This window comes from Anolis sagrei, chromosome 11 (assembly GCF_037176765.1).
Source record: "Anolis sagrei isolate rAnoSag1 chromosome 11, rAnoSag1.mat, whole genome shotgun sequence".
NCBI classification, from domain to species: Eukaryota; Metazoa; Chordata; class Lepidosauria; order Squamata; family Dactyloidae; genus Anolis; species Anolis sagrei.
In genome coordinates, this window is record NC_090031.1 from 29146716 (window position 1) to 29170767 (window position 24052).

Here is a 24052-nt window from a genome sequence, read left to right on the forward strand (position 1 = left end):
ATCTATCCTATGTATATCTGTCTTCTATCTCTGTCTCTCCATCTCGTCTATATCTATTTATCGATGTCGTCTGTCGTCTATCTATCTCTATCTATCTATCTATCTATCTATCTATCTATCTATCCATCTATCTCATATATCTCTATTTATCTATGTAATCTATCTATCTACCTACCTACCTATCCTACCTGTCTTCTATCTCTATCTTTCCATCTCGTCTATATCTATTTATCAATGCTATCTATCTATCTATCTATCTATCTATCTATCTATCTATCTATCTATCTCTTCTATCTGTATCTCTGCATCTCATCTCTCTATTTGTGGATGTCATCTATCTATCTATCCTATCCTATCCTATCCTATCCTGTCTTCTATCTCTATCTCTCCATCTCATCTATATCTATTTATCAATGCCGTCTATCAGTCTGTCTATCTACCTATCTATCTATGTCTTCTATCTCTATCTCTTCTATCTCTGTTTATCTATGTCATCTATCTATCTATCTGTCTATCTATCTATATATCATATCTATCCTCTCTATCTGTCTGTCTATCTATTCATCTATGTATCATCTATCTATCTATCTATCTATCTATCTATCTATCTATCTATCTATCATATCTATCCTATCTTTCTATCTATCTATCTATCTATCTATCTATCTATCTATCTATCGATGTCTTCTATATTTCTCAATTTCTATCTCTTTTTATCAATGTCTTCTATCTATCTGTCAATCATATCTATCCTATCTCTGTCTATGTATATTTCTATCTCTCCATCTCTATATCTATTTATCTATTTATCTATGCTATCTATCTATCTATCTATCTATCTATCTATCTATCTATCTATCTATATCTTCTGTCTCTATGTCTCTATCTCTTCTACCTCTATTTATCTATGCCTATCTATCTATCTATCTATCTATCTATCTATCTATCTATTTATCTATCTATATCTTCTGTCTCTATGTCTCTATCTCTTCTACCTCTATTTATCTATGCCTATCTATCTATCTATCTATCTATCTATCTATCTATCTATCTATCTATCCATCCATATCTTCTATCTCTATCTTTCAATTTCTTCTATATCTATGCTGTCTATCTATCTGTCTATCTGTCTATCTATCTATTCTATCTCTAATGTCTTCTATCTATGTCTTGACCCTGTCTCCTATCTCTAGCTATCTATCTCTTATCTATTTGTTTTCTATTTCTATCAATCTATCTCTCTTTGTATTGATGTCTATCTTTATCTATTGTATCTCGTATTTATCTCTCTGTCTTCTGTCTCTATCTCTCTATCAATCTATCTATGTCTTCTATCTCTATATACCGCTCTATGTCTGTCTATCTATTTTATCTCTTATCTATTGCTCTGTCTTCTATCTCTATCTATCTATGCCTTCTATTTCTATCTTCTCTCTATATATCTCTCTATATCTATTTTATCGTATTTATCTCTCTATTCTCTATGCTGTATCTATCATCTATATCCTCTCTCTCTCTCTCTCTTTGTTTACAAATGGATTACAATTGAGAGTTAATGCCCACGTGGAACTGATATGTCTCTCTCTCCCCCCCCCCCCCCCTCCAATTTTCCGAAAGAAAACAAAATGTTGTGTAAATGATCTGGTGCAGCTAATGGGAAGGTGGCTGGGTGTTTTTCCAAGCAGGGAGAGCTAAAAGGCGGCCCATTACCTTAATGGAGCCGATGGATAAAAGGATCGTTGAAGGAGTGACCGCAAGTGTCTCTGCTCCAGGTGGATCTGGGCCAGGAAGCCTCTCCCCAAAAGCCTTGTTTACTGGAAAACACAAGGCAAACCTCTGCACACTTGAGCACTTCTTCCAGGAGTTCCTACTCAGGCCTTACTTCCCAGCCGTCAATGTGCAGCCCAAGGCTTCCAAGCCTTTTCCGAATTACGGAGACCCCTTTGCCACTATTCAAATCCCAACCTTCACACCAATGGGCCAGGCCACCACCTCTTTCCTTCCACCTCTCTCGTCACCCTCCTCTATCTATTTATCTATCTATTGTATATCTATCTTCAATCTCTACCCAGCCAGGAGCAATAGATTGATGGACAGACAATAGATAAATAGAGATAGAAGATATGGATAGATAGATAGATAAAATTAGCTGGCATTGGTGCTTTTGCTCCTAAGGTGTTGCTAAAGTTCTGGTGTTGAAAATTTCAGAACTCTAACCAAACTTTCAAAATTATGTTATAAATGGCAGTTCCTAATTGGTTCTGTCATAAAAATCACCGACAATGAAATAATAAGCCATTTCAATGCTCCCTGGTTGGGCGGTGATGGCATGATCGTCAGCATAGATGAAACTTAGATAGGTCAGGAATCTGCAGGTTTTCCCTGTAACAGACAATAAGAGCACCTAAAGCTTCTGTTCAGTCATTTCAAAGCTCCCTGCTTGGGTGGTGATGGCATGATCATCAGCATATATGAAACTTAGGTTAGGAATCTGCAGGTTTTCCCTGTAATAGACAATAAGAGTACCTAAAGCTTCTGTTCAGCCATTACATGGGAGATCGAGAAAAGCGGTCTCCCACTTGGAGTCCCACCATGAAGGCCAGCGAAGGCACCCCTTGGGAAGGGGGGGCGTGATGACATGTCCGCTGGGATATGAACAGGAGTCTTCCTTTCTGTCCTTGGCAGACCTGCTGAAAGAGCGCGGCATTGGCGTCGGGGAGGAGGCGGACCTGAAGCCGGAGGCCTTCCTGCTGCGCAAGAGCCCCTCCCTGGAGTCCCTGGGCAAGACCCCTGGGGGGTCCTTTGCGGGGCGGATGCTCACCCCCTCCGCTGGCCCTACCGGGCTTCGGCCCCCCAGCAAACTCAGGTAACTTGCTTCTGTGTGAGGGCGAATCCACTCTCTGGGCGTGGGGGTGGACTACAACTCCCAGCATCTAGAGTCTGTGGGAGTCAACCATCCTATCTGGATGTAGAATGAACTATAACTCCCAACATCTAGGATCAGTGGGAGTCAACAGTCCTCTCTGGATGTGAGATGAACTATAACTCCCAAAATCCAGGGTCAATGGGAGTCAACACCCCTCTTTGGATATGGGGTGAACTATAACTCCCAGCATCAATGGTCAATGGGTGTTACAATGCACTCTGGATGTGGGGTGAACTATAACTCCCAATGATCATGAATGTTGGAAGTTACAGTCTACTCTGGTTGCGGGGTGAACTATAATTCCCACCAATCATGGATGTTGGCAGTTACAGTGCACTCTAGATGCAGGGGGAACTATAACTCCCACTGACCATGGAGGTTGGGAGTCACAGTGCACTCTGGATGCAGGGTGAACTAAAACTCCTACTGACCATGGATGTTGGGAGTCACAGTGCACTCTGGATGCAGGGTGAACTAAAACTCCTACTGACCATGGATGTTGGGAGTCACAGTGCACTCTGGATGCAGGGTGAACTAAAACTCCTACTGACCATGGATGTTGGGAGTCACAGTGCACTCTGGATGCAGGGTGAACTAAAACTCCTACTGACTATGGATGTTGGGAGTCACAGTGCACTCTGGATGCAGGATGAACTATAACTCTCAGCATCCATGGTCGGTGGGAGTCAACAGTCCTTTCTGGATGCAGGATGAGCCACATCTCTCAGCATCCAGGGTCAATGGGAGTCTCGGTGCACTTGATACAGGGTGAGCTATAACTCCCAAAAGGGTTGAGAAGAGTGAGGAGGGGGGAGGCCTCCCTTGATAGGTTGTACTAAATCCCGAAGCGTGTTTGGTCTCCCCTCCAAAGCAAGACCCTCCCTCCTCCTGCCAAAGCCAGCCTAACCTTGCCCTCTGTTGCCCGGTTTCAGCGTGGAGAGGAAGGACCCTTTGGCAGCCTTGGCCAGGGAATACGGCGGCTCCAAGAGGAACGCGCTGCTCAAGTGGTGCCAGAAGAAGACCGAAGGCTACCCGGTGAGTACGCGGTCACAGGTTCGAATCCAGGGAGTGGTGTGAGCTTCCACTGTTAGCCCCAGTTTCTGTCAACCTAGCAGTTTGAAAAAATGCAAATGTGAGTAGATCAATAGGTACTGCTCTGGCGGGAAGGTAACAGCACGCCATGCAGCCATGCAGGTCACATAACCTTGGAGGCGTCTACGGACAACGCCGGCTCTACAGCTTAGAAATGGAGATGAGCGCCACCCCCAGAGTCGGACACAACTGGACTTAACATCCAGGGAAAAACTTTACCTGGCACAACTTGGGCATCACAACCAGGCACAGTGAAGACATCTGCCCTTGCGCTGAGTACGCATGCCCAGTTGGCAACACATCTAACCACGTTAAAGCAGCGGATGTATGTTTGTAACTCGGGGACTGCTTGTTTATCTAGATTTCCTATGATCTTTACTTTCGAGGCTCGGAATAGCACTGACCCTTTGCTAATCCCCGGAGTAAACATGCCAGGGCTCATTAGCCCTTCCCGTCAAGAGCTAAGCCAAAGCAAAGGGAGTGGCCGGACAGGCCGGTTTGGGAATTGAATCTTCTCAAACTCCTCGACGGCGGCTGCAACTAGTGGGTCATTGTCCTTCTCGTTGTAAACTGACCATTAACCCCGGCTGGGTGGTTTCCCTATAAATGTCAGGAGAAACCTTTCCGTGCAATTGATGGATGGGGGAAAAACGATTATATTATTATTATTATTTGATACACAACAATATGAGTACACAGCAAACAAAATCACTTTGCTGGCTTTTGTGCTTGATCACACGTCAGACCCTTCCCAAGTGTCTAGGACTGTGTTATGCATCGGAGAATAATGCATGCAGATCCAAGCAGGGTGGTCTTTAGCAGCAGACAGATGGTAATTTTGTCAGTGCTGATTGTTTTTAAGTGCAGGCCAAGGTCTTTAGGCACTGCACCCAGTGTGACGATCACCACTGGGACCACCTTGACTGGCTTGTGCCAGAGTCTTTGCAGTTCGATCTTTAAATCCTTATTATTATTATTATTATTATTATTATTATTATTATTATTATTATTGGGTTGTAGGTTTTTTCGGGCTGTATGGCCATGGACTAGAGGCATTCTCTCCTGACGTTTCACCTGCATCTATGGCAAGCATCCTCAGAGGTGAGGTCTGTTGGAGGATGCTTGCCATAGATGCAGGCGAAACGTCAGGAGAAATACCTCTAGAACATGGCCATATAGCCCGAAAAAACCCACAAGAACTTAGTGATTCCAGCCATGAAAGCCTTCGACAATACATTATTATTATTATTGGGTTGTTGTAGGTTTTTTCAGGCTGTATGGCCATGGTCTAGAGGCATTCTCTCCTGACGTTTCGCCTGCATCTATGGCAAGCATCCTCCTGAGGATGCTTGACATAGATGCAGGTGAAACGTCAGGAGAGAATGCCTCTAGACCATGGCCATACAGCCCGAAAAAACCTATAACAACCCAGTGATTCCGGCCATGAAAGCCTTCGACAATATATTATTATTATTATTATTATTATTATTATTATTATTATTATTATTTGACACATAACAGGATTAGTACACAACAAACAAAATCCCTATGCTGGCTTTTGTATTGGATCCCACGTCGGACCCTTCCCAAGTGTCTACGACTGTGTGATGTATCGGCGAATAATGTGTGCAGATCCCAGTTGGGTAGCCTTTTGCAGCTGACAGGTGGTAATTTTCTTTTTGAGTGCAGACCAAGGTCTTGAGGCACTGCACTCAGTGTGCTGATCACCAGTGGGACCATCTTGACTTGCTTGTGTCAGGAGCAACCTTTCCATGCAATTGATGAATGGGGGAAAGATGGGACCGAGCAAAGAGGCCTCACCCTTTGGATTATATTATTGTTGTTGTTGTTGTTTGGATTATGTTGTTGTTGTTGTTGTTGTCGTCATCATCATTATTATGAATTGGACCTGGGTTTCATACCACAGTTCAACACATTGTTGTTGTAATAATAATAATAATAATAATAATAATAATTATTATTATTATTATTATTATTATCAGCCATAGTATTATTATTATTTAGATGTACCCCCCACGCTTTGCTGTGGCCAACCTTTCCTCCCTCTTTCTCTCCTTCTTTCTTTCTCTCCTTCATTCTTTCTCTTCTTCTTTCTTTATCTCCTTCCTTCCTTCCTTCCTTCCTTCCTTCCCTCCCTCCCTCCCTCCCTCCCTCCCTATTTCTTTCGTTTCTTCTCCCTTCCCTTTCACTTTTTTATTCCCTTCTCTCCTTCCTTCCTTCTCTACCTTTCTTTCTTTCCTTCTCTCCTTCTTTCCCTCCTTCCTTCCCTCCCTCCCTCCCTCCCTCCCTCTTTCTTTCGTTTCTTCTCTCCTTCCTTCCCTTTCACTTTTTTATTCCCTTCTCTCCTTCCTTCCTTCTCTACCTTTCTTTCCTTCTCTCCTTCTTTCCCTCTTTCTCTCCTTCCTACCTTACTTCCTTCCCTCCCTCCCTCTTTCATTTCTTCTCTCCTTCCTTCCCTCTTTCACTTTTTTATTCCCTTCTCTCCTTCTTTCCTTCTCTACCTTTCTTTCTTTCCTTCTCTCCTTCTTTCCCTTTCTCTCCTTCCTTCCTTCCCTCCCTCCCTCTTTCTTTCGTTTCTTCTCTCCTTCCTTCCCTTTCACTTTTTTATTCCCTTCTCTCCTTCCTTCTCTACCTTTCTTTCCTTCTCTCCTTCTTTCCCTCTTTCTCTCCTTCCTACCTTACTTCCTTCCCTCCCTCCCTCTTTCATTTCTTCTCTCCTTCCTTCCCTCTTTCACTTTTTTATTCCCTTCTCTCCTTCCTTCCTTCCTTCCTTCTCTACCTTTCTTTCCTTCTTTCCTTCTTTCCCTCTTCCTCTCCTTCCTTCCTTCCTTCCCTCCCCCTTTCTGTGTATGTGCTTTGTATGTGCATATATGTGTGTATATATTTCTGTATATATTTGTGTAAATGTGTAGATATGTGTGTTTGTTTACATATGTGGTTTTGCACGTGTATTGCAATGTATTTTTTGGGGTTTTTTGGCTTTTAAAGTCTCTTCTGCTGTATTTTCCAGTGTTTTTATGAGTGAAGGTCACTCATTGGGTTGCTAGGCGTATTGTGTCCAAATTTGGTGTCAATTCGCTAAGTGGTTTTTGAGTTCTGTTAATCCCACAAACAAACATTACATTTTTATTTATATAGATAATAATAATGATGACATACCACATAATACAAATGTGGTGTCAATCCTGCAACCGGCCCCTCGTTCCCAATATGGCCGCAGTGCTTTCGACTGGCCACGAACACCAATTCGGAGGCCTATCATCCCCAACCAAAGCCCGGGTCAACTGTCGGAAACTTGGTCAGAGGTCAAGGGAATCAGAAAGGGGATCAAGGCTGTTGTTTGCTGCGGTTGCTTTTAATCCGCTGGGATGGGGATGCGTGCTGTGTCCCGTTTGGGTGGGGATTCCCATCCATTGTGTTTTCACTTGTCTTTGGGAAGTGATTTAGGGACCCATTTTTCTTTTGCGGAGACTTCCTGGCTGCCTCTCCTTGTCACCACTGTCTCTTGGTGCTGGTGATTTATGTCAGCATCGGGTTTGTTCCGGCTGAGATCATCCCTTCGCTTTGGCCTCCACGTTCCATGGAAATAGATCCAATTTGTTTGTCTGCTTCCGTCTGGAAGCGTTCCTCTCCAAAGATGGGCACCCCCAAAATCCAATGCATACTGATATTTAGCGTGTCAGAAGCAAATTGAGAATACAGTTATAATGTATACAAAACTACAAAGTTCAAAACTTGGCATTGTACAAAATGTCCTTTGACCAGAAGCTGGCTACCTGAAGTGCCTCTATGAGAAGGTCCTCCATTGCTCAAGCTGCATTGTAGTAAGTGGTCAGTAGGATAAGTTAGTCAAGGTGTTCCAAGTTTCGTCCAGGTCCATCATCGGTGGAGGTCACCATTTCTCTGCTTGTGGGTGAACTACAACTCCCACTACAGTGTGTACATCCCCTCAAAATCCTCCAGTAGGTTGAGTTAGTCATGAGGGTTCTGTGTGCCAAGTTTTGTCCAGGGACATCATCAGTGGAGGTCACCATTTCTCTGGTTGTGGGTGAACTACAACTCCCATCATGCCAGGTTAACTTGCTGCAACTCCATCAGTACTCAGTTTGTCATGTTCGGCAAGTTTGCTCAAGGTGCGTCGTGGGTGGGGTTCAGTGTGCTCTCTGGCTGCAGGGTGAACTACAACTCCCACTATGGTGAGTAAGTCCCCTCAAAACCCTCCAGTAGATTGAGTTCGTCATAATGGTTCTGTGTACCAAGTTTTGTTCAGGTCCATCATCGGTGAAGGTCACCCTTTCTCTGGTTGTGGGTGAACTACAACTCCCATCATGCCAGGTTAACCTGCTGCAACTCCATCAGCAATTAGTTTGTCATGTTGGGCAAGTTTGCTCAAGGTGCGTTGTGGGTGGGGTTCACAGTGCTCTCTGGCTGTAGGGTGAACTACAACTCCCACTGCGGTGAGTAAGTCCCCTCAAAACCCTCCAGTAGATTGAGTTCGTCATGAGGGTTCTGTGTGCCAGGTTTCGTCCAGGTCCATCATCGGTGGAGGTCACCATTTCTTTGGTTGTGAGTGAACTACAACTCCAATCATGCAAGGTTAACCTCCTGAAGCTCCATCGGTACTTAGTTTGTGGTCACCGTTTCTCTGGTTGTGGGTAAACTACAACTCCCATCATGCCAGGTTAACCCCCTGAAACTCCATCAGTACTTAGTTTGTCATGTTGGGCAAGTTTGCTCAAGGTGCTGAATGGCCATCTGCCAGGGGTGATTTGAATGCAATATTCCTGCTTCTTGGCAGGGGATTGGACTGGATGGCCCATGAGGTCTCTTCCAACTCTTTGATTCTATGATTCTATGTGTTGTGGGTGAGGTTCAGTGTGCTCTCTGGCTGTAGGGCGAACTACAACTCCCACTATGGTGAGTAAGTCCCCTCAAAACCCTCCAGTAGATTGAGTTCATCATGAGGGTTCTGTGTGCCAAGTTTCATCCAGGTCCATCATCGGTGGAGGGCACAGTTTCTCTGGTTGTGGGTACACTACAACTCCCATCATGCCAGGTTAACCTGCTGCAACTCCATCAGTAATTAGTTTGTCATGTTGGGCAAGTTTGCGCAAGGTGCGTTGTGGGTGGGGTTCAGTGTGCTCTCTGGCTGTAGGGTGAACTACAACTCCCACTATGGTGAGTAAGTCCCCTCAAAATCCTCCCGTAGGTTGAGTTCGTCATGAGGGTTCTGTGTGCCAAGTTTCGTCCAGGTCCATCATCGGTGGAGGTCACAGTTTCTCTGGTTGTGGGTGAACTACAACTCCCATCATGCCAGGTTAACCCCCTGAAACACCATCAGTACTTAGTCATGTTGGGCAAGTTTGTTCAAGATGAGTCATGGGTAAGGTTCAGTGTGCTCTTTGGCTGTAGGGTGAACTACAGCTCCCACTATGTCAAATCAGTTCCCTCCAAGCCCTCCAGTAGGTTGTGTTCGTCATGGGGGTTGTGTGTGCCAAGGGTGGTCCAGGTCCGATAGATTATAGATAGATAAATAGATAGATGTACCAATAGATGTATAGATGTATAGATGTATAGATGTATAGATAGATAGATAGATAGACCAATAGATAGATAGATAGATAGATAGATAGATAGATAGATAGATAGACCAATAGATAGATAGATAGATAGAATGTACCGATAGATAGATAGATAGATAATAGATAGATCAATAGATAGATAGATGTACCGATAGATAGATAGATAGATAGATAGATAGATAGATCGATAGATGTACCGATAGACAGACAGACAGACAGACAGATAGATGTAGAGATAGATAGACTGATAGATAGACTGATAGATAGATTGAGATAGATACATCAATAGATGGATAGATGTACAAATAGATAGATAGACAGACCAATAGATAGATAGATGTACCGATAGATAGATAGATAGATAGATAGATAGATAGATAGATAGATAGATGTACCGATAGATAGATAGATAGATAGATAGATAGATAGATAGATAGATAGATAGATAGATGATAGATAGATAGATAGATAGATAGATAGATAGATAGATAGATAGATAGATAGAGAGATGGATGGACGGACGGACCGACTGACCGACTGACCGACAGATAGACAATAGGTAGATGTACCGATAGATAGATGTACCGATAGATTTATACATAGATAGATAGATAAATAGAAGATGTAGAGATAGATAAGAGATGGAGACATAGTCCTTCTTCTGTATCTCAAGCTGAGTGTGAATCCATCCATCATCCTTTCTGTCGCTTGTTAAGCAGGATTTATGAACTATATTTCGGTACATTTCTTTTCTCCCCGCAAGGCGACTTTGTACATCAGGATAAAAAACTGCTAAGTGGCTAATAGAAATTATAGTGGGATTAATGACACCAATGGAAATGTGATTTAGAGCCTGGGGGCCTGAAAAGCCGGACTCCGAGAAAGCTTCTCCGAGTCGACTCCCAACTTCTTGGAACTTTTCCTTCACCGGATGATCTTGAGGCCAAGTCCCCAAACGTAATTTTCGAGCAAACGTGCAACGAGCCGCATTTTACGGCTGGGGTGCGTTACGAAAACACAATTAAGGAGAAGCAAAATAAATGAAAGCTCTCCTCTCTCTCTCTCTCTAATTACGGCAGCATCTCATCTTTGCCGAAACCTGTCTCTCTTTTCTTCCTCTTTCTTTATTATTTGTTATCGTATTATTTCAGGCCTTAAGCCCGGCTGTCAGGGCCTCTTGTTGACTTTTTGAATATTTTCTCCAGCCGCCAAAGGCAATAAATATCCGCCTTGGGTTGGCCTGCCTTTCAAGTAGCCTGGATCAACAGGGACCGGGATCACAAAAGAAGACCTTCTCCGGGGTTGGAAGACCCTGGTGGTCCCTGTCCATTTTGGGATGACAACAGGAAGGAACGACCCTCCCAAACAGGGTGCTGTGTGGTTTCCGGGCTGCATGGCCGGAAATGCCTGTGTTCTCAAATCATATTCTGTGCCTGGCTTAGTTGATCATGTCTTCTGCGATTGCTGTATGCCTATCCATCAAGCTCTTGTCTATCTACCTGGACAGGAGCAATAGATTGATGGACGGATGATAAGCCGCCTTGAGTCGCCTTCGGGGTGAGAAAGGCGGCATAGAAATGCAGTAAATAAATAATCAATACTAATAAATAGATAGATTGACACAGAAAACATCAATAGATTGATTGATCGATAAATAGATAGATGATACAGATGGCTAGATAGGATAGGATAGATGACCTAAACATAACACACAGGGATAATAGGTAGGTAGATAGGTAGATAGATAGATAGATAGATAGATAGATAGATAGATAGATAGATAGATAGATAGAAACAGATAGATGACGTAGACACACACAGATGATAGATAGATAGATAGATAGATAGATAGATAGATAGATAGATAGATAGATAGATAGACAGACAGATAGATATAAATAGATAGATGTAGACACACACAGATGATAGATAGATGGATAAATGTAGACACATATAGAGAGATGATAGATAGATAGATAGATAGATAGATAGATAGATAGATAGATAGGATAAATAAATAAATATAGAAGACCTACACACACACAGAGAGAGAGAGATAGATATAGAAGTGATAAATAGATAGACACACACAAACAGAGATGGATATAGAAGAGATAGATAGATAGACAGATGATATAGATAAGATAAGATAGATAGATGACCTAGACAGAGAGAAAGAGATAAAGATGATAGCTTGATATAGAAGAGATAGATAGATAGATAGATAGATAGATAGATAGATAGATAGATAGATAGATAGATAGATGAGATTGATAGCTAGATAGGATAGACAGATGACCTAGACAAACACATAGATAGATAGATAGATAGATAGATAGATAGATAGATAGATAGATAGATAGATGAGATAAATAAATAAATATAGAAGACCTAGACACACACAGAGATGATAGATATAGAAGAGATAAATAGATAGATAGACAGATATAGATAGATAGGATAGACAGATGACCTAGACAGAGAGAAAGAGATAAGATAAAGAAGATAGCTAGATATAGAAGAGATAGATAGATAGATATGATAGATAGAAGAGATAAATAAATAAATCTAGAGGACCTAGATACACACACACACAGATGATAGATAGATATAAATGAGATAAATAGATAGATCAATAGATAGACAGACAGATAGATGATATAGACAGGAGAGATAGATGACCCAGACAGAGAGAAAGAGCTAAGATAAAGATGATAGGTAGATATAGAAGAGATAGAGAGATAGAGATAGAAGAGATAGTTAGATAGATAGAGATAGAAGAGATAGATAAAGACATAAATGAGATATGTAGTTAGCTAGACAAGACAGATGACCTAGGCACACACACACACAGATGATAGATAAATAGATAGATAGATAGATAGATAGATAGATAGATAGATAGATGGATAGATAGATAGGAGACAGATAAATAGATGATATAGATAGACACATAGAAGAGATAGATAGAAGAGATAGATAAATAGATAGATAGTATAGATAGATAGTATAGATAGATGACCTAGACAGAGAAAGTATAGATAGAGTCCCCCGCCCCCCCCCCCCCCCCCCGTTCAAGTAGTCCTTAGTCAAAGTGGTCCCCGGTAAAGTCCCTCGTCACGGTGATCTTTGGTCAAGTGGTCCTTGGTCAAAGTGTTCCCTGGTTCAAGTGCCCCTGGTCAAGTGGTCCCTGGACAAAGTGGTCGCTGGTCAAGTGTTCCCTGGTCAAGATGGTTCCTGGTCAACTGGTCCCTGGTCAAGTGGTCCCCAGTAAAGTGGACCCTGGTCACAGTGATCCCTGGTCAAGTGGTCCCTGGTCAAAGTGGTCCCTGGTCAAAGTGGTCCCTGGTCAAAGTGGTCCCTGGTCAAAGTGGTCTCTGGTCAAAGTGGTCCCTGGTCAAATGGTCCCTGGTCAAAGTGGTCCCTGGTCAAAGTGGTCCCTGGTCAAAGTGGTTCCTAGTCAAGTGGTCCCTGGTCAAAGTGGTTCCTAGTCAAGTGGTCCCTGGTCAAAGTGGTCCCTGGTAAAAGTGGTCCCTGGTCAAGTGGTCCCTGGTCAAGTGGTCTCTGGTCAAGTGGTCTCTGGTCAAATGGTCCCTGGTCAAGTGGTCTCTGGTCAAGTGGTCTCTGGTCAAAGTGGTCGCTGGTCAAGTGTTCCCTGGTCAAGATGGTTCCTGGTCAAGTGGTCCCTGGTCAAGTGTTCCCTGGTCAAAGTGTTCCCTGGTCAAGTGGTCCCTGATCAAAGTGATCCCTGGTCAAGTGGTCCCTGGTCAAGGTGGTCCCTACTCAAATGGTCCTTGGTTGGAAAAAGGTTGGGAACCATTAATCTAGACACTATACTCCTATTTATGCAGGCCAAACTCCCTTGAACATGAGGAAGAACTTCTTAGAGCTGTTCAAGAAAGGAACTCTCTGCATTGGAGTTTGTTAGAAGCTTTTAAGTGGAGGCTGGATGGCCATCTGCCTAGGATTGTGCTTTTCCTGCATGGCAGAATGGGGTTGGACTAGCTGGCCCATGGGGTCTCTTCCAACTCTATTGTTCTGTGATTGTAATGCTTTCCTTGCCCCCTTGTAATCCTTTCTCAGTGTCTTGAGTTCTGAAGGACATCGGATGGGTCCAGAGGAAAAAATGGCTGAGATATAGATGGAGGAAGCTAATTTTTTAGAACATAGACCCAAGAGTTCAGATACAAAGATTCTGTCCTTTGGTGGATTGCAATTCCCAGAATCCTCCCCACACACACATACTTTTGGGGCTCGGGACGTGAGCCCCTGTCACTTTTTCTGAGCCTTAGGACCAGCTGCTCTGCCTTTTGACAATGACAAATAGCAATATTTAAACTTTGTTCCTTCTCCAGATTATGAACGAAAGGCTAATCCAATCTCGGTCCTTGTAATGTCATTAAAACCCTCCGGTAATTAACGCCGGGACTTGGAATCCAGGCAGTAATTGTGTGTGTGTGTGTGTATATATATATATATATATATATATATATATATATATATATATATATGAGAGAGAGAAGGTCCACAAAGGTCATCTAGGGTAACCTCTTGCTAGGCAAGGATATACAATTAAAGCACTCCCGGAAGATGCCCATCCAACTCTGTCATTTCACAGATACATTTAGGTTAGGAGCTTACTCTTAATAGGAGACACTAAGATCCTCCCTTCAGGTGGAAAATATGCAAGAACCAGGCTTTGAATTGGCTTCAATGGTTGGTTGCCAACTGTATATTTATTACGTTGTCGTTGTTGTTATCTCTTTTGAGAGGTTATAACTCTTGCGTTGGCTTTTAAAAGCCATTTATTGTCACGTAAAGAGGTCTTTTGGTGAAGATGTAGGTTTCTAAAAGGTTCTCAATATGTAGTTGTGCATTTAATTCCGCTTTAAAGTTTCTATGCTTTGGGTTTGAAGGTCCATATTGCATATTTTTTTTAGCATTAACTGCCTTGAGTCTCCCTTGGGAGAGCGGAAGCAGGACAACAGCAACAACCACAATAATTAATTGTACAATAATAATAAATAACAAAAGCCCTATTTTTTTCAGATTTTCTTGGATGTTCATCCTTGACTCATCCTTGACCTTTGTTTTCTCTCCCAGAACATCGACATTACGAATTTCAGCAGCAGCTGGAGCGATGGCTTGGCCTTTTGCGCCCTTCTCCACACGTATCTCCCGGCTCACATCCCATTCCGGGAATTGAACAGCCAGGATAAGGCAAGTCTCATTCAACCTGATTGGAAAATGCCTGCTATCTATCTACCTATCTCTCCTTCCATTCATCCATTAACCCATCCATCTACCTATCATCTAACAATCCTTCTACGTATCTATTCTTCCTTCCATCCATCTCTTCCATTCTTCTATCCTTCCTTCCTTCCATCCACCTATCATCTTTCCTTCCATCCATCTGTTCCATGCTTCTATCCTTCCCTTCCATCCATCCTTCCTTCCTTCCGTCCATCCATCCCTCCCATTGTTCTATCTTTCCATTCATCATCTTTCATTTGTTCTATCCTCCCTCCCTCCCATCCATCCATCCATCCCATTCTTCTATCCTTCCTTCCTTCCTTCCATCCATCCATCATCTTTCCTTCCATCCTTCCGTCCATCCCTCCCTCCCATTATTCTATCCTTCCATCCATCATCTTTCCTTTGTTCTATCCTCCCTCCCTTCCTCCCTCCCTTCCTTCCTTCCATCCGTCTGTCCATCCATCCATCCCATTCTTCTATCCTTCCTTCGTTCTATCCTTCCTTCCTTCCATCTGTCTGTCCATCCATCCCATTCTTCTGTCCTTCCTTCCATCCATCCCTCCATCTATTCCATTCTTCTATCCTTCCTTCCTTCCTTCCTTCCTTCCTTCCACCCATCCATCATCTTTCCTTCCGTCCATCGCTCCTCCCATTATTCTATCCTTCCATCCATCATTTTTCCTTCGTTCTATCCTACCTTCCTTCCTTCCTTCCATCTGTCCATCCGTCCATCCATCCCATTCTTCTATCCTTCCTTCCATTCATCATCTTTCCTTTCTTCTGCCCCTCCATCCTATTCTTCTATCCTTCCTTCCTTCCATCCATCCATCATCTTTCCTTCCTTCTGTCCATCTATCCCATGCTTCTATCCTTCCTTCCATTCATCATCTTTCCTTTCTGCTATCCCACCATCCTATTCTTCTATCCTTCCTTCCTTCCTTCCTTCTTTCCAACCAACCAGCCAACCAACCAACCAACCAACCAACCAACCAACCAACCAACACATTCTTCTATCCTTCCATCCATCCCATTCTTCTATACCTCCTTTCTGCCAACTATCCATCTATCTATAATCTATTCTTCCTTCTTTCCACCCATCCACCCCATTATTCTATCCTTTCTTCTTTCCTTCCACCCACCCATCTCATCCTTCTACCCTTCCTTCCCTTCTACCCATCATTCTATCCATCCCATTCTTCTATACTTCCTTCCTGCTAACTGTCCATCTATCATATATTCTTCCTTCCTTCCACCCATCCACCCCATTATTCTATCCTTCCATCCACCCCATTCTTCTATACCTCCTTCCTGCGAACCATCCATCCACCTTTCTTCTTTCCTTCCATCCACCCCATTCTTCTAACCATCCATCATCTATTCTTTCTTCCTCTCTTCCACTCATCCACCCCATTCTTCTATCCTTCCTTCCTGCCTTCCTTCTATCCATCATATTTTTCTTCCTTCCATCACATTCTTCTAACCTTCCTTTCTTCATCCATCTCATTCCTCTGTACCTTTCTGCCATCCCTCCCTCCATCAGCTAGCCTTCCTTTCCCCTATCTATCTATCTATCTATCTATCTATTATCTAGTACCTCTATCTATCTATCTATCTATCTATCTATCTATCTATCTATTATCTAAGTCATCTATCTATCTATCTATCTATCTATCTATCTATCTATCTATTATCTAGTACCTCTATCTATCTATCTATCTATCTATCTATCTATCTATTATCTAGTACCTCTATCTATCTATCTATCTATCTATCTATCTATTATCTAGTACCTCTATCTATCTATCTATCTATCTATCTATCTATCTATCTATTATCTAAGTCATCTATCTATCTATCTATCTATCTATCTATCTATTATCTAGTACCTCTATCTATCTATCTATCTATCTATCTATCTATTATCTAGTACCTCTATCTATCTATCTATCTATCTATCTGTTATCTAAGTCATCTATCTATCTATCTATCTATCTATCTATTATCTAGTACCTCTATCTATCTATCTATCTATCTATCTATCTATCTATCTACCTGTAGAATCTATTCATTTATTCTGATATATATGTATGTATATATTTGCAGAAAAGAAACCTTCTTTTGGCTTTCCAAGCTGCCGAGAGTGTCGGCATCAAACCCAGTTTGGTGAGTGTTTTTATGTCTCGCTTTTTAAAAAAAAAATGAAAGGAAGTCAGCCTGTTTCTGCACATTTCCTTTTGTTCGTCTCAGGAAGAACTGTAGTGTTGGACCCGGAGGAACTGAAACTGAGAGTGAAATGCAAAGGCTGGGCGTTCCCTACCCCACCCACCCCGATCCAAGCAACCTCATGTTGGGTTATTCGTATCACATATTATTAGCTTTTCTAAACAGGCCCAGGTCCATAATATTGATTGATTGGTTTTAAGTATACCTTTAAAATGGATAAATATTACCGGTAATTAATAATAGTTATTAATTAATAATTGTTATTATTAATTAATTAGTTATTAATGAGTAATAAACTTATCAAATCATGATGCCACTCTAGTTCTTATCTAAAACTGTGGTGTTGTAATTAATTACTATTAATAATAATAATTAATAATGGTTATGAATTAGATAATTAGTAAGTAATAAAATTATCAAATCTTGCCACTGTCATTCTTATCTGAAACTGTGCTGTTGTAATTAATTACTATTAATAATAATAATAATAATAAATAATTGTCATGAATTAGATAATTAGTAAATAATAAAATTATCAAATCACGATGCCACTCTCGTTCTTATCTGAAACTGTGCTGTTGTAATTAATTACTGTTAATAATAATAATAAATAATTGTCATGAATTAGATAATTAGTAAATAATAAAATTATCTAATCACTATGCCACTGTAGTTCTTATCTACAACTGTGTTGTTGTAATTAATTACTATTAATAATAGTAATGAATGAGTTAATTAGTAATTAATTAACTAATTAATTATGAATGAGTTAATTAGTAATTAATAAAATATCAAAATCACTATGCCATCTAAACTGATGTGGTTGTAATTATTATTAATAATTAATGATTAATTAAAATTATCACTATGCAACTAGTTCTTATTTAAAACTATGTTACTGCAGTAATTACTATTAATAATAATTAATCATGGTGTGAGGTAGGCAGTCTATAAGAATGCCAAGTGCGAGGAGGCCTGGTTTGAGAAGCTTCAGTGAGAGAAGCTCCAGGTTGAAGGCCTCATGTGTAAAGCTCTAGTATAAAAGCTACAGTGTGAAGCTACTGTGTAAGTGCGGTGTGAGAAGGGGCTCTGTGAGAGCGAACCTCAGGCTTCTGTGTGTAAAAAGCTACTGTGTGAAGCTCCTGTGTAACTTTGGTGTGAGAAGAGCCTATGTGAGAATGAAGCTCTTTGTGGGAGAAGGGCCTCAGTGTGTTAGTATGCCTCAGTGTAAGAAAGTCTCAGTGTTTGTTCGCCTCAGTAGGAAAAAGGCCTCAGTCAAGAGATAGGCCTCAGTGGGATAAAGGCCTCAGTGTTAGTAGGTCTCAGAATGAGAAGTCCTGGTGAGAGGCACCAATGAATGAGCCCAGCAAGGAAATGTTGTGTGTTTTGGGGATTGCAATGCTATATTCTTTTTCTCTCTCTCTCTCTTTCTGCAGGAGCTGAGCGAGATCATGTACACGGACCGCCCGGACTGGCAGAGCGTCATGCAGTACGTGGCGCAGATCTACAAATATTTCGAGACCTGAGTCGCCTTTGAGAGCCGAGGACGACGACCAGGGAGGAGGCCAAGCACTCGGTCACTTTAAGAGAAGGAATTTCCCCCTTCTCTTCCTTCCTCCGGACTTTTATGGCCTCTTCTGCCTTGTTGACGTTTTTGCTCGGCTCGGGACCTCATGCTCCGTCTCACTGTGCCAAATGGACTCTCTTTCCTTCTAAACGGGAGGCCGGAAAAGCCTTCCTTCTCTGTATTACTTATTTTGGGTCGAATTGTCAACAAGGGGTGCTCGTTTTGCCCAGCGACAAGAGTTTTGCTCCTGTGTCCCAACCTGAAGCCACCTCTCATACGAAGAGTAACTCCCTTAACCATGAAGGAAAACGGTCATTTCTAGATGTTCTACTCATCCGCAAACCCAACCAACAATTGGGCCACACAGAGAACCTACATACATGAATAGCCTTCACCCAAACATCCAGTTCACCATTGTTCTGGGGCACGTCAACAGCCTCCACCCAAACATACAATTCACCATGGGAAAAGAACATCAACAGACTCCACCCAAACATCCAATTCACCATGGAAAAGGAACATGTTCTGGAGCACCTCAACAGCCTCCACCCATGGAAAAAGAAGATGTTCAGGAGCACCTCAACAGCCTCCACCCAAACATCCAATTCACCATGGAAAAGGAACATGTTCTGGAACACCTCAACAGCCTCCACCCATGGAAAAAGAACATGTTCTGGAGCACCTCAAGTACATATTCTGGAGCACCTCAACAGCCTCCACCCAAACATCTAATTCACCATGGAAAAAGAACATGTTCATGTGAATTGGATGTTTGAGTGAACATGTGAATTGGATGTTTGGGTGGAGGCTGCTGAGGTGCTCCAGGAACTTGTTAAGGTGATCCAGGATCCCCTCACCTCTAGAGGTCCTTGTCATCCGCAAATCCAACCAACAATTAGGCCACACAGTTTACAGAGAACCTACATACATGGATAGATGCCTACATCAAAACTCCAACCTTCACCCAAGTCCAAAAAGAAGCACAATGAAAGCCTTGGCAGACCGCGCAAAAGGAATCTGCGAAGTCCACCTCCTCCAAGGTGAACTGAAACACCTCAACTGGACCCTCTCCCTTCTGCAGGAGTCCACCATATACCATGCAGCTGTGAACAAGTCTCACACGGACACGAATCAAGGAACACGGAAGGCACTGCAGACTACTTCAACCTGAGAAGTCAGCCCTAGAGGAGCACTTGATGAACCAACCTGGACACAGCGTATAATTGGAGAATACAAAAGTGCTGGACCACTCTCACAACTACCATGTCGGACTACACAGAGAAGCCATTGAAATCCACAAGAAAGGGGGGAACTATGAAAAGGAACAGTATTTTTTTAAAAAAACTCCAAAATCAGGACAGTAAATAAAAAACAAGGGGAATTCCAGACAAGAATCAATCAAGGCCAGTTAACCCCTCCCAACAAAGGATTCCCCCAGGAAGCAGCCAGCCAGGTGGCCAATTGCAACATTCATTGTCAAACAGACAAGAGTTTATACTTCATTCCACAGATATATAAACCCTACTTGTCTAGTTTCCATCAGACCTCACAACCTCTGAGGATGCCTGCCATAGATGTGGGTGAAACATCAGGAGAGAATGCTTCTGGAACATGGCCAGACAGCCCAGAACACTCACAGCAACCTAGTGTTTCTGGCCATGAAAGCCTTCAACAACACATTGTAACTCCCTTTCTTATCCATCCCTCCACCCCACTGTTGATGTCTGTTTGGAAGATCTCTTGCCCATTTCCACGTCGCTGAGGTGATTCTTTCAAATTAGAAAACATGGTCTTAATTCTGCTCCCATTAGATACGCTGCTCAAGGTGGTTGAAGGGTGTCCCGGGAGGAGGCAAAAAAGGTGGCAAAAGGAAGCTGAAAAGGGTCAAACCGTGTCCATGTTTTGGATGGAAACAACCCACACAATTCGGTGGTTTTTCCTGTCCGACGTGGATGCATAAACAATTGGCCGAAGCCTGTTTACTTTGCGATATGAACACACCTGAGTTTGCCCTTCCTTCCTTTCTCTTGAAGGAATCACAAATCCTCCTCCTCCTCCTTCCCGGATTGTGTTGTTTAGCCTGGGAGTTGTTCTTTCCCCCTCCTGCTGTTTGCTTTGCTCTGTCTTGTTTTTCTTTCCCTCCATGTCACAGGTTGAGCCCTTTGGGAAGTCCTCGAAGTTCTTAGTTGAGCATTAGCACTCCTGCAATAGTCAAATTAATACACACACACACACATACACAACCAAAAAAACTTTGGAAAATCTGTGCAAAGTCTTCCACCAAATGTGGCAAAAACAGGGAGTCACTTTGCTTAAGTCCCCAAGGTCTAGGGGGCAGTTTGGATTGCTATAAGTAACTTTGGGGTTTGTGAGAGGCGACAGCAGGTCTGCGAATGGATGCGATGTGTAGACAAGGCGTGGATGTGGAATGGAGGATCTCGTTGGGTTGTCTCCAAGATTCCCGTTTATCCAGAGACTTTGCAAGTTGAGCAATGGAAGGAAGATGAAGGTCCGAATGCGGAAGATCCCGTTTGAACATCCGAGTCAGTTGTCAATGTAATTTGGCATTGTCTTCCTTAGAAGGAGTTTGAGACGGAAGGAAGAGAAGGGTCCGAATGCGGAAGATCCGAGTTGGTTCTCGATGGAAGGAAGAGAAAGGTCCAAATGCGGAAGATCCCGTTTGAAGATCCAAGTTGGTTCTCGACATTGTTCGGCATTGCCTCCCTTAGAAGGAGTTCGTGATGGAAGGAAGAGAAAGGTCCAAATGTGTAAGATCCCGTTTGAAGATCTGAGTTGGTTCTTGAAGTTTTTCGGCGTTGTCTCCCTTAGAAGGAGTTTGTGACAAAAGGAAGAGTCCAAATGCGTAAGATCCCATTTGAAGATCCGAGTTGATTCTCGACGTCGTTCGGCGTTGTCTCCCTTAGAAGGAGTTTGCGACAAAAGGAAGAGTCCGAATGCGTAAGATCCCGTTTGAAGATCCGAGTTGGTTCTTGATGTTGTTCAGTGTTGTCTCCCTTAGAAGAACTTCGCGATGGAAGGAAAAGAAGGGCCTGAATGCAGAAGATCCTGTTTGAAGATCTGAGTTGGTTCTCAACGGCGTTCACTGTTGTCTCCCTTAGAAGGACTTTGTGATGGAAGAAAGAGAAGAGTCCGAATGCAGAATATCCCGTTCGAAGATCCGAGTTAGTTCTCGGTGTTGTTCAGCGATGTCTCCCTTAGAAGGAGTTCATGATGGAAGGAAAAGAAGGTTCCGAACGCGGAAGATCCCGTTTGAAGATCCGAGATGGTTCTTGATGTCGTTTGGCGTTGTCTCCCTTAGAAGGAATTTTTGACAGAAGGAAGAGTCAAGTCTGAATGTGGAAGATCACGTTTGAATATCCGAGTTGGTTCTCAACGTCGTTCGGTGTTGTCTCCTTTATAAGAGTTTGCAACAGAAGGAAGAGAAGGGTCAGAAGGTGTGCGATCCCGTTTGAAGATCGGAGTTGGTTCTCGATGTTGTTCAGTGTTGTCTCCCTTAGAAGGAGTTCGCAACAGTAGGAAGAGAAGGGTCCGAATGTGGAAGATCCCGTTTGAAGATCCGAGTTGGTTCTCGATGTCGTTCAGCATTACCTCCCTTAGAAGGACTTCACAATGAAAGGAAGAGAAGAGTTTGAATGTGGAAGATCCCGTTTGAAGATCCAAGTTAGTTCTCGATGTCGTTTGGAGTTGTCTCCCTTAGAAGGAGTTCGCGACAGAAGGAAGAGAAGAGTCCAAATGTGGAAGGTCCCATTTGAAGATCCGAGGTGGTTCTCAACATCATTCAGCATTGTCTCCCTTAAAAGGAGTTCACGATGGAAGGAAGTGTCCAAATGTGGAAGATCCCATTTGAAGATCTGAGTTGGTTCTCAATGGCGTTCGGTGTTGTCTCCCTTAGAAGTTTGCGATGGAAGGAAGAGAAGGATCCAAATGTGGAAGATCTAGTTTGAAGATCCGAGCCAGTTCTCGACATTGTTCAGCGTTTTCTCCCTTAGAACGAGTTCGCGATGGGAATAACAAAAGGGGGAACCTTTTGAGTTAAGGCATTCGGGGAGATTTTGCAAGTCCGTTGTGTTGGTTGTTGCCAAAGAGAAGGATCCTAGAAAGTATATTCTGTGACAAGAGGCTGGGACGATGGGAGCTGTAGTACGAGGCAATCTTATAGAGCTAGGGGTCAGGAATGGCTGTCTTAAGGGAAAAGAGTGCTGTGTTTGGGTTAGAAACCCGGAACAAAAGCACAACTTGGCAAACAGTAAGAGGCCAAAATTAAACAGGTGAACCATATTGTCGAAAGTTTTCACGGCTGGAATCACCAGGGTGTTGTTGTGTGGTTGTGTGTCCAGTGTCAAGCAAGTATATCATGTCCCTGTGGAATAATGTCCACGATGGGAGGAAAGAACTATTTGTTGGGCGAGTGGGCTTATTAACAATAAAGTAACTTATTTAGCAGCCGCGTGACCCAGCACCAGTAGCCCAAAAAGAAGAAAAACACAGAGGCCAATGTTATCTCTTCCAAAGGCGGCTTTTCTTTGTAGTAAAATAATATGGTCGCCCTGTTTACAAGAACAAGGTTTCCATAATACAAAGTTCTTTATACTTCCTTCTTTGCTTCCATGTTGTTTGACAATGAATTGATTGATTAGCACTGAATGGCCTTGCAACTTCAAAGTCTAGCTGCTTCCTGCCTGGGGGAATCCTTTGTTGGGAAGTGTCAGCAGGCCCTGATTGTAAAGTAAATAAGGAGCAACATCTGGACATTCCACAGATATGTAAACCTCACTTGCCTCGTTTCCAACAGACCATAGATGCCATAGATGTGGGAGAAACGTCAGGAGAGAATGCTTCTGGAATGTGGTAAACTCACAGCTACCCAAACACTAACGTCATTTGGATGCAGCGCCTGCATCACGTTTCTAATAAACGGATTTTTGGTTCAGATGACGGCGGCTGCGTCTTGATTGATTGATGGGATTATCAGGCGCCCGAAATGGGACCGAAAGAGGCTTAGGAGACGGGTTCAAACAGGTGACGCCGAAGAAAACGTTTGCTTTCCTCCTCCTTCGCCACCTGTTAATAAGCCTTTTCATGCTCTACTTCTGCCATTCTGTGGGACCCCCCCCCCCAATTACTTGGGTTTTATTCCATCTCTCAAAGGTGTAATAACTCTGTGTAATAACTCTGTGATTAATACATTTTAAGTCTATGGTTTCCTATCACGATGGTGCATTGAGGATATTTTATTATTATTATTATTATTATTATTATTATTATATTTATTTTCACAACGGTGCATTGAGAATATTATTATTATTATTATTATTATTATTATTATTATTATTATTATTATTATTATTATTATTGCCCTGCTTT

At 42.6% G+C, this 24052-nt stretch overlaps 1 protein-coding gene across 3 annotated transcripts in view; it reads left to right on the forward strand.

Annotated features, from left to right (window-relative positions):
- The window catches only part of SPECC1 (sperm antigen with calponin homology and coiled-coil domains 1), an 81962-nt gene extending 62801 nt beyond the window's left edge, over nucleotides 1-19161 (forward strand). For all 3 annotated transcript variants that reach the window (XM_067472106.1, XM_067472107.1, XM_067472108.1), the window contains 5 exons: nucleotides 2686-2866; nucleotides 3859-3961; nucleotides 14725-14841; nucleotides 16981-17040; nucleotides 18537-19161. In XM_067472106.1, coding sequence (XP_067328207.1) covers nucleotides 2686-2866; nucleotides 3859-3961; nucleotides 14725-14841; nucleotides 16981-17040; nucleotides 18537-18626 — 551 coding nt within the window. In that variant the 3' untranslated portion in view covers nucleotides 18627-19161. The remainder of the gene's footprint in view (nucleotides 1-2685; nucleotides 2867-3858; nucleotides 3962-14724; nucleotides 14842-16980; nucleotides 17041-18536) is intronic.
- The last annotated feature ends 4891 nt before the right edge of the window (nucleotides 19162-24052 follow it).